This window comes from Penaeus vannamei, chromosome 26 (genome assembly GCF_042767895.1).
Source record: "Penaeus vannamei isolate JL-2024 chromosome 26, ASM4276789v1, whole genome shotgun sequence".
NCBI lineage: Eukaryota > Metazoa > Arthropoda > Malacostraca > Decapoda > Penaeidae > Penaeus > Penaeus vannamei.
Genome location: NC_091574.1, coordinates 28,457,015 through 28,467,014, shown reverse-complemented (window position 1 = coordinate 28,467,014; position 10,000 = coordinate 28,457,015). Strand labels below are relative to the sequence as shown.

General features: G+C 40.7%; 2 protein-coding genes across 4 annotated transcripts in view; one reads left to right on the top strand and one right to left on the bottom strand.

The window, feature by feature from the left end:
- Positions 1 to 6,564, top strand: part of LOC113830340 (uncharacterized) — a 49,091-nt gene extending 42,527 nt beyond the window's left edge. The window contains exon 3 of the mRNA XM_070140275.1: positions 1,300 to 6,564. Within this exon, the coding sequence (XP_069996376.1) occupies positions 1,300 to 3,848 (2,549 nt within the window). The 3' untranslated portion in view covers positions 3,849 to 6,564. The remainder of the gene's footprint in view (positions 1 to 1,299) is intronic.
- A 140-nt stretch (positions 6,565 to 6,704) lies between these two features.
- Positions 6,705 to 10,000, bottom strand: part of LOC113830347 (ribonuclease P protein subunit p40) — an 8,361-nt gene continuing 5,065 nt past the window's right edge. For 2 of the 3 annotated variants that reach the window (XR_011399650.1, XR_011399651.1), the window contains exons 8-9: positions 8,114 to 8,595; positions 6,705 to 7,893 (exon numbers count right to left, since the gene is read on the bottom strand). Coding sequence is in view for 1 of the 3 variants with exons in the window: in XM_027383557.2 (XP_027239358.1) it covers positions 8,370 to 8,595 (226 nt within the window). In the remaining 2 variants the exon portion in view is untranslated. Of the gene's footprint in view, positions 8,596 to 10,000 lie in introns of all 3 variants that reach the window. The other variant, XM_027383557.2, reaches the window with a different exon arrangement.

Here is a 10,000-nt window from a genome sequence, read left to right as displayed (position 1 = left end):
ACCCCTTCATCATTGTGTCCCTCCCTCCCTCCCCTTGTGTCCCTCCATCCATCCTTCCCTCCGTTCCTCCCTCTATATGTACCCCTCCTTCCCTCCCTCTCCCTCTCCCTCCCTCCCTCCCTCCCTCCCTCCCTCCATCCATCCATCCATCCCTCCATCCATCCATCCATCCATCCATCCATCCATCCATCCATCCATCCTTCCCTCCCTCCCTCTACTTGTGTCCCTCCCTCCCTCCCTCCACTTATTCCCTCCCTCCGTCCCTCCCTCCCTCCCTCCACTTATTCCCTCCCTCCACTTATTCCCTCCCTCCACTTATTCCCTCCCTCCACTTATTCCCTCCCTCCATCCTTCGATCCATCCCTTCCTCCATTTGAGTCCCTCCCTCTCTCCCTCTCTCGTTCCTTTTATCCCTCCCTCCATCAATTCATCCATCCCTCTACTTGTGTCCCTCCCTCCATCCCTTCCTCCACTTGTGCCCCTCCCTCCCTCCGTCCACTTGTATCCCTTCTTCCACTTGTGTCCCTGCCTCCCTCCCACGTTCCATCCCTCCTTCCACTTGTGTCCCTCCCTCCCTCTGTCCGTTCCTCCACTTGTATCCCTCCTTCCCTCCCTCCCTCTACTTGTGTCCCTCAATCCCTCCCTCCCTCTACCTGTGTCCCTCACTCCCTCCCTCCCTCTACCTGTGTCCCTCACTCCCTCCCTCCCTCTACCTGTGTCCCTCACTCCCTCCCTCCCTCTACCTGTGTCCCTCACTCCCTCCCTCCCTCTACTTGTGTCCCTCACTCCCTCCACCCCCTTCTCCACTTGTGTCCCTCCCTCCCTCCATTCCTCCACTTGTCCCCCCCTTCCATCCCCCCTTCCTTTCCATTCCTTGCGCCAGTTGTATCCATCACTCTCTCCCTTCCTCCATATATGTGTCCTCCCTTTATTCCTCCCTCCTGTCCTCTGCCTCTATCTATTTAGCTACATATTACCATCCCTCCATCCCCTTGTTCCTGATGTCCTTGTATTCGCATCAAAAAATTATCTTCGAAAGTGTAATCCATCAAACACAGACTATTATTTGTTTAAGATGCTGTTCTGACAAATGTAAGTCAGTCGAAAGTCGATCATAAAACTGTACATTTCGGTATTGAATTATGAGATGTATGTGATTTGTACTAATTGTGTTACCATTAGTCAAAATGTAAAAAAAATACAAGTATATTTTCGTCTGAAGAATATATTGCTTTGTTTACAGAAGTTTCATTGCTGCCGTCTGTCTGTAATTAACAATGAAGAGACTTCCATTGGCAGGTGCTAAACTGAGCATAGGAGTCCTACTGACAGACACGCCCCTGGACAAAGACCTCTTGCGGGCGGCGCAGAGAGCGGCACGGGAACAGCACTCTGCCAGCGCCAGACTGAGCGACATCCACGTGAAGCAGGCACAGACTCATGGCACTGCCTTGGGTGCCATCGATGCTTTCAAGAAATTATGGAATGAGGGCGTGAAAATATTCTTGATTGGCGGTGAAAACAGCGACATTCTGAGAGCCTTGTGTAAACACATCGAGAGCAGCGGCCACGCGGGCCTCCTAGTGTCTCCTGAGGCTATGGTCTCACGAGACGTGTGTCCGTGTCTGGTGTCACTCTCGCCGGCCCAGGAGGCAGTGGTCGTGGTCGAAGCGGGGCGATTTCTGGAAGCGAAGGTGAGCCACGTGGTTCCCGTTGTGACCACGTCCGAAGCCGGCCAGTTGACGCATTTGGTGGAGGCCGCGGAAGCACGGAACCTCTCCGTGACTCCTGCGGTGCTCCTGGACCCTCAGCACATCTCCTTGGCACAGCTAAAAGAGAGACTAGCAGAGTATCCTAACGCAGGTGTATGGATATCCTTGGGATCTGACCTGCCGCACCTTTTTGCTGAAATGAGCTATCTGGTCTGTGGCCGTCTGGTAATGATCCACGCGCACGCCGCTCAGCGAGCCCGTCTCCTGCGGCATCCCCTCGCACGGGAAGCAGCCGAAAAGTGTGGTGTGTGCAGCGCGGCGTGGGCGGGCTCCACGAGGGTCGATACATCCGCTCGCCGCCGCCTCCTGGATGACCTGCAACCTAAGGACCCATTATTTGCCTCCCTCGCCTACGACATCACTGGTCTGGCTCTGGCGGCTCTCACCGTCGGTCGTGATGCTTCATTGCCCGAGCTAAGAGCCCAACTGCTGAACCATGACAGTCTCAATGGCGTCACGGGTAGCATGAAGGACGGCAGAAGAAGCGGATGGGTGGCTCGCTTAAGGCTTGTAGCGCAACGCCTGGTAGGGTGGGCGGTTCTTCAGGATACGCCATGGCTGCTGGAGGGATCCACACAAGTTGCGAGCGAGGATGAGGGGCCATGGGCAACTGTCCAGGAAACCCACGCCCCGACACACATGGTGACGCAGGAAGAGATATTGGACATTATTAATCGCGGACGATGTAACAGAAGCGCGCGGGTCGAGGTGACGGCGCACGACCCTCTCACCCACCGCGCCGTCACCACGTCTTGGTCGCCTGCAGAAGCTCCCTACTTGCTACTCATCCCCAACGGTTCCCCGAACGGATTCACCATCAAAGCGTGGTGCCACGAGCGCGATGGAATCCCGAGCATCGAGGTGGGCTGCCACGGAGCCTCGAAGCACAGCGAGGCGCTGGTGTGTGCCTTCGCGACCATGGACAGGGGGCGGCGGGTCGTCCGGAGCATCCTCACCAAGCACGTGTTTCCTTTCAGGCGGCAGCAGTACCACAGACAAAAAGCGCATCAAGAACAGATAAATCGGCGACAGGATTATTATCAACTGCAAGGTCAGCAACATTATGAGCAACATGGCCAACAGCAGGGCTACCACGAACAGCAACAGCAAGGCTACCACGAACAGCAACAGCAAGGCTACCACGAACAGCAACAGCAAGGCTACCACGAACAGCAACAGCAGGGCTACCACGAGCAGCAACAGCAGGGCTACCACGAGCAGCAACAGCAGGGCTACCACGAGCAGCAACAGCAGGGCTACCACGAGCAGCAACGGCAAAGTTATGAGCATCAGTATTACCAGGACCAACAGTATCAGCATCAAGATTATCAACAGCCACAATATCAGCAACAAGACCACCAGGAAGACCAAGCGGAATACCAACAGGAAGAGGAAGAACCGCAAGAACAGAAGGAGCAAGACCCTCCCAAAATGCAAGCAAACCGTCCCTTCCGCGGCGGTCCTTTCAGCAAAGCTTTCAAGAAACTGAAAGCGTACCTCACCCATGAAGACTTCAAGTCGATGATCCCACAAATCGGCGGTTGTGTTGGGGCTACAGGAGGATGCACGTTTTGCTTTATGTACCTCCTGTACAATGACGTGGGAGTCAGTCCTGGCGTGTGCTACGGTGCCTGTTCCGTGGCTGTGGGCGGTTCCTGTACAACGCTGCTGGCGAAGGGACTGCAGTACCACCTCGACCACACCGTCATCTGTTCGGAGCTCTTTAGCCAAGGCCACCTCTCCCTCACCTCGTACCTGGCAGATGCGACCTTCGGCTCCCGACTGGCGGCATCCAACCCACGCGGCCTCAAAGGTTATCAGATCCTAGCCACACCTATCGTGGCTGCCATGCAGGTGTCTCCAGGCGTGACCGCCGTGGTCGAGGCTGTCTCTCAGCCCTGGATCAGACACATGGAGTACGAGGAAGGCCTCCGAGCTGCCGATGACGTCGTCGGTAGTCTCATGACGTCTTTGGGACTCCCGGTGTGTTCCCTTGTGGCAATGGCAATAGACCACGTTGACGCCATTGTTCTTGTTACGATGACCGCTGCCTTGTGGCGGCGAGCGAGATCTTGAAGGCGGCGCTGGATTTGTTAGGGTCAGTGCAAGGCCACTGATCTTGGGCCAGTCCAATCATGTTAGGTTATACTTCCAAGCAGAAAGGATAAATGTCTTGAAAAGGTTAATGCTATTCTATGAATCAGACATTCCGTAAGAAAAACACGTTTATATGATTGTTTATATGTATGATGCTGATAATTACATGTCTATTTCTTGCTTCTCCACGTCGTCTTCTCTTTCAGTGCAGTTTCTCGGTCTTGTATATTCTACGCCACTGTCTTCGTCATTCTAATTGAGCAAAAATCCCCCGCTCAACTGTCTCAGGGATCCTTGTGATAATGGCCTGTCGTCTTGGCAGCCATCATTAAGCTTACTTTCTAACCGCTTTATTTATTTGGAAAGCTATACCTCTGACTTCCTTAAGTAAAACAAAACTTCTGCATTCATTATCTCATCTTTATATAATTTTGATATTATTGTCTATGTCTAATCTTACATGCATGCAAAGGAATCTTTCTTCTCTTTCTTTCTTCCTCTTCCTCTCCAATAACTTTCTGAAACCTAAAGAACTTGTGCCTTGCCGGTGTAAATACAAACATCCAAGGTGAAGAATAATAGTTAAAAAATATATGTACATATATGTATATACATATATACATTTAAGTATATGTATGTTTGTATATGTACATATATATATGTATGTGTGTGTGTTTCATAAATTTATTTATATATTTATAATATTTCTCTGAAGATACACACAATAGCATCAGTTTGTCCAATGTAAGCAAATATGGTTAATGATTAGACCAAATGAATGTGCTCCCACTCTTCAGTCCTTAGTAATAGTTAAACAGTCATTCATTTACAGAAATCATCAGATTGTGATTGAGATGTCCATTCGTATAATCATAAATCATTTACAGTTTCTGATAAACCTTTCTGATTTTTATGTGGACTTTTATCTGAAGGTCACTAGTCATGGTATGATAATTCTATCGTTCTAGCCAGTGTTAAAAGTTTTCATGAAATGTGACATTTATCTTTTCGACTTTATAACCACTCATAGCATGCAAAAACAAATATTCAAAGCAGTGCATACATTTGAGTAAAAAAATCTATATATATTTTTAATTATGTTACAGCTATGCAATATGTTAAAATTTATAATCAAAAGTACTGATTTGGATGCAATTTCTTATTCATCACTGCATAGCATAAACAGAACTTCTTCATGCATAATTGATGTCAATAATTTGTAAATAATGTCTCTCAAATTAATACACAATTCAGATCCCAGAAATAAAATACACTTGCACCATTAATGTGTCATTCAAGGACATGTTTAGATGTATACATACAATGTATGTGACATGTGAAAGCTTGCTGATTCTAAGCATATGATATGTAATGAAACCCAAAAAGCTACTTGTATTTTTTTTAGGTTAATGTACAGCTTATCAAAAAATGAGAAAAAAAATATTTATGTATAATACCATCTGTGCAAGTTGTAGATTTAAGGATACCTCGGGCCGTGATTCTCCTTTTTCTCGTTGATCGACCAGCGATTGACAGGTTTCTCAATGTGCCTGGGGAAGAATACCAGAAAGTGTCTTGTTGCAGAGTCCTTTTATTTATTTATTTATTTATTTATTTATTTATTTATTTATTGTAGTGAGAATCCCACCGTCATTTTTTGGCTCCAACCGCTAACTATTCTTTAGATTTTTTTAGGTTTATGTTCTGTGATTCTCAGAAAAATCATGTTGATGGTATACTTCATCCTTTATATTCACATAATGCTTATATCTAGCATTTCTTGTGAGAAATTCTGAATAATCTTGAAAGAAAGATGAAGACTTACTCCATCACAGTTGTTATATACTTCTCTTTTACTTTTTGCCTATGAAAAAGAGTATTTTTCTTAATCAGGATGAGAACTATATATTAGTTAAAAACTATTGCCTTATATATTTTAAATGTTTCATATAGGGTACTGAAAGCTAAAATTCATGATATAATACTGATCAATGCTCAGAGAAATAACTGCTTCTTAAAATATATATAAGTTACAATAGATAAATAATATCTATGCAACAGTAATACTAGATACTGAGGATATATGATGTGAGAAAAATAAACAATTTAATTTGCTCCTAAATAATAACTGATATTGGTTTCTGACAATTATTTAGTTATAGTGAAATTTCATAAAATGCCTTTGATGTCATTTTTTCTTTAGAATTGCCTTAATCACAGAATGAAACAAAAATATGTGTAAATGTTAGCTCAGAAGAAAGCATTAATACCTACAGAATTCACATTAATATATATTATAATCATAAGAGTTGGAATATTATAAAAGAAGTAAATTTAGGTCTTTTATACAGAAATTGCTGATTTATGGCTTGACAGATACTGTATTTTTTTACATCATGGGGAAATCATATTTTACTCTTCCTTGCTTGTTTTCTACAAAATAATTTTTATTTTTTATAGTCATTATTATGATTTTTCTTCTTATGATCACAAACTATTTTCTTATCATCAGTATTATAACCAGCATTATGCTTGAATCATTGCTGTTAATTGCTTTATTCAGCTTTTACATCTATAAGATCACTATTGTTATTTGAAAAATCATTAGTTACTTCAAAATCATAACTGATATTATTTATTTTTAGCACTGCTCTTTTATTACGGTAGTGTCCTTGTTGCCCTTGCCATTTTTAATGTACATCTTTATTTGTGTCTAAAACGGCATTAAGTATGTCAATGATCCTTACAGTTTTTGTTATAATTTTCTATTGTGAAGCATGAATTCACCAAAACCATTATTCATTTCACATTCAACATATAAATTAAACAGCACATACACAAGTGTTTTATTTGGTACATGGATAAAATGAACAAACAATTGATATTAGCCCTGTATTCATCCCCTTATACCACACAGGTCTTTGGCATTTTATATTCCATATGACCTTAACCAAAGTGTATTTGTTAACTGACTGTGTGTACTTGGTACTGACATAATTACATATGGTAAGGATGTATCAAGCACTGTGCCAATTTCTAAATTTTTTGTTATAGTATCCTATGTATGTGTATGTTATGTAAATATCTAGGTAATTTAATCATGTATTTATATATATAAGTACCAAAGTAGATACTTTGCCAAGGCATTTTTATATGTGGAAACTGTCCTGTCATATCTCTACAGTCTAAGCAAAAGAAATCAAGCTTTGAATGTTTCATTATATGTAAAATTTTATTTATATTAATTTATTTGCATATATAGATCATGTTCTTTCATAAGTTATTGTTTGTTATGATTTGCTTGTTATAACTGTGTTCTTTTTGCATCACAGGTTTATCTGATGTTAACTTTTGTATAAAGTTACCATAAATGCAAGGCTTGTTCTATCATTATCCTAATCAGTATGAAAAAGATCCCATATAATCTTTGAAGAAAAGATAAATAAATCTTCCTGTAAGACTGAATGCAACAGAAATGCTGCAAGAACATCTTTACAAAGCAAACAGATTAAATTTTAAAATGAAAGATACTGTCTATTTCTAAACAAAGCCCAAAACTAAGTTCTGAGTAAACAGAAACTTTTATGAATTTCAAGGCCTTTGAAGGGTCATGTCTTCAAATATAGTTTACTAGTAATTGACGGTATCAATAGACTTATGAAGTAAACAGGGCTTAAATAACTGTGATTATCTTTAATCCACTGGTTCTGGTTAATGTGACTGTCATGTCAAGAAAAAAAATTGGCAGAGAGACAGTATGACAAGAATATGCCATCATGAAATATTTAGAAGAGATCTTACTTTATTTCTACTAGTAAATGAGTGGAATAAATCATCCATAAACCATGGCTGGAAAAGCACTGGCTTCAGAGAGGACACTATTTCCATGCTCAGGATATTATTCCTGTCTGCTGTAAGTGTGAGGTAGGTTACAGAAAACTGAAGAATATCGAAATATTAAAAAATGACATGAATAACGAAATGTTACTTATTCTTACTGTTATTGCTCATAGTTGTTGATTATCTCTAGCAATGAAATGGAGTCCATGTAAGGAAAAAAGGCTATCAACATTTGGTTACAGCATATTCTATAACAAATATAAACCTTGGAAAAAAAGAAAGATGCATTACAAATGGCTGTTAAGGAGTCTTGCCCACACACAAGTGTTTGTGAGGGCCAAGCCTGCAAGCCACACAATCAGGAGAGAATCTACTCAACAAAGCTTAATCCCTGGATTTTGGGCCAAGTGCAAGCTATGATGCCTGTGATGCTAGTTTAAGGGAATTATTCATACCCTTCAAGACCTGAATTTTAAAATAAAATAAAACCATTTCCATAATACATATTTGCAGAGAGGGCAAGAAATCAAATGAAAAGCCAATCTCCTTGTAATATATTTAATGATATCATATCATCTTACTCAAAGATAACCTTTTGTAAAAAAATCTTTAACCTTTACTCTCACGTGAAAAAAATAGGAACAGAAAATCTTGTAATAACTACTTGTTATTATTAGCCTTAGGATACATTCTCAGGGGCTGTGTAGAACCAAAGACTTTGAAGACGTGGACACCATCCCTTTGTAGAACAAGAGTGTAGAAATTGTCTCCATTGGAACGATATGAATGTTCCTGGTGACCCCAGCTTACAGGTGAGTCGGGATGACCATAGACTGTCACACTAAGCCAAGGGACAGAAATGGGACTTCGCTCTAAAAGCCAGCTCCTGTAAAATGTGGAAATGTGTGAAAGTGTACTCTTACAATTGGAATGATACCTTTGTTGTCCTTAATTTGTTGTGTTAATATAACCAGGAAGAATAGGGTAATTCATCACACTTTTCACAGTTATAATATATACTGCAGCTCTCCAAAAATATGGGATTTATAAGGAAAACAACAACAACAACAATATACCCATTATCATATAAAAATAGCAAAGTAATAGAAGTGAGGGCAATTTTTCTCTTAACACAACACACGCATCACAGATTTAAACTCAATGCTGCCGGGAAAAGGTAGTGTTCACTGTAGTATTTAGTGAATTGTCTCTACGCACAGATGGCTCCACAAGTGCGCAGCCATTATATACTCAATTAATAGGCCTCATAACCTCACCTGATATCACTTTTCCTTGACTTATAGTTTTATATTAATGTTATCAATAGCAATCCTGTACTTATTATTACAGATATTAGAATCATTATAATGTTATTAACATTACTGACAGAAGTGCAAGATACCAGCAAATATTAAAAAAAAAAAATTGAGGAAAAGAGTAAACACATGAGATAGGTAGTACTAGTAATTGACTCATTAGTGAGCCATATATGTGTAATGACTCTTAATAAACTAAACTCACAATGGGCATGGCATTTCTGTACGAGCTATCCTCGGTGGCATCAAAGTAACCCCATGCTGCTGGGCATGGTATGTGCATACATGCCATGCCCACAGTGCATTTGATTTAGAAATTGTTTTTACACATAGATGGCTACACAAGTCCTAAGTCACCAATGAGCCAATTACAAGTACAACCTACCTTGCCAAAGATTCTCTGGTATCTAATGTTGTTGTTAGTAATGTCAATAACATTATAGTAATTATGAAGTCTATAATAAAAGTAAAAGTATGAATATTGATAGCTCACGGAAAGGTGAATTCAGGTGAGGTCACAAGGTATACCCAGACTCCTTTGTGGCTATGCACTGGTAGCATCATCTATGTGCAGAGATATTTCACAAAACAATACTACAACAAACACATTTTCCTCAAGTGCACTGGGTTAATAAATCAAGAAATTAATACATTACTACTACTATTACTACTACTACTACTACTACTACTACTACTACTACTACTACTACTACTACTACTACTATTACTACTATTACTACTATTACTACTATTACTACTATTACTACTATTACTACTATTACTACTATTACTACTATTACTACTATTACTACTATTACTACTATTACTACTACTACTACTACTATTACTACTATTACTACTATTACTATTACTACTATTACTATTACTACTATTACTATTACTACTATTACTACTATTACTACTACTACTATTACTACTACTACTATTACTACTACTACTATTACTACTACTACT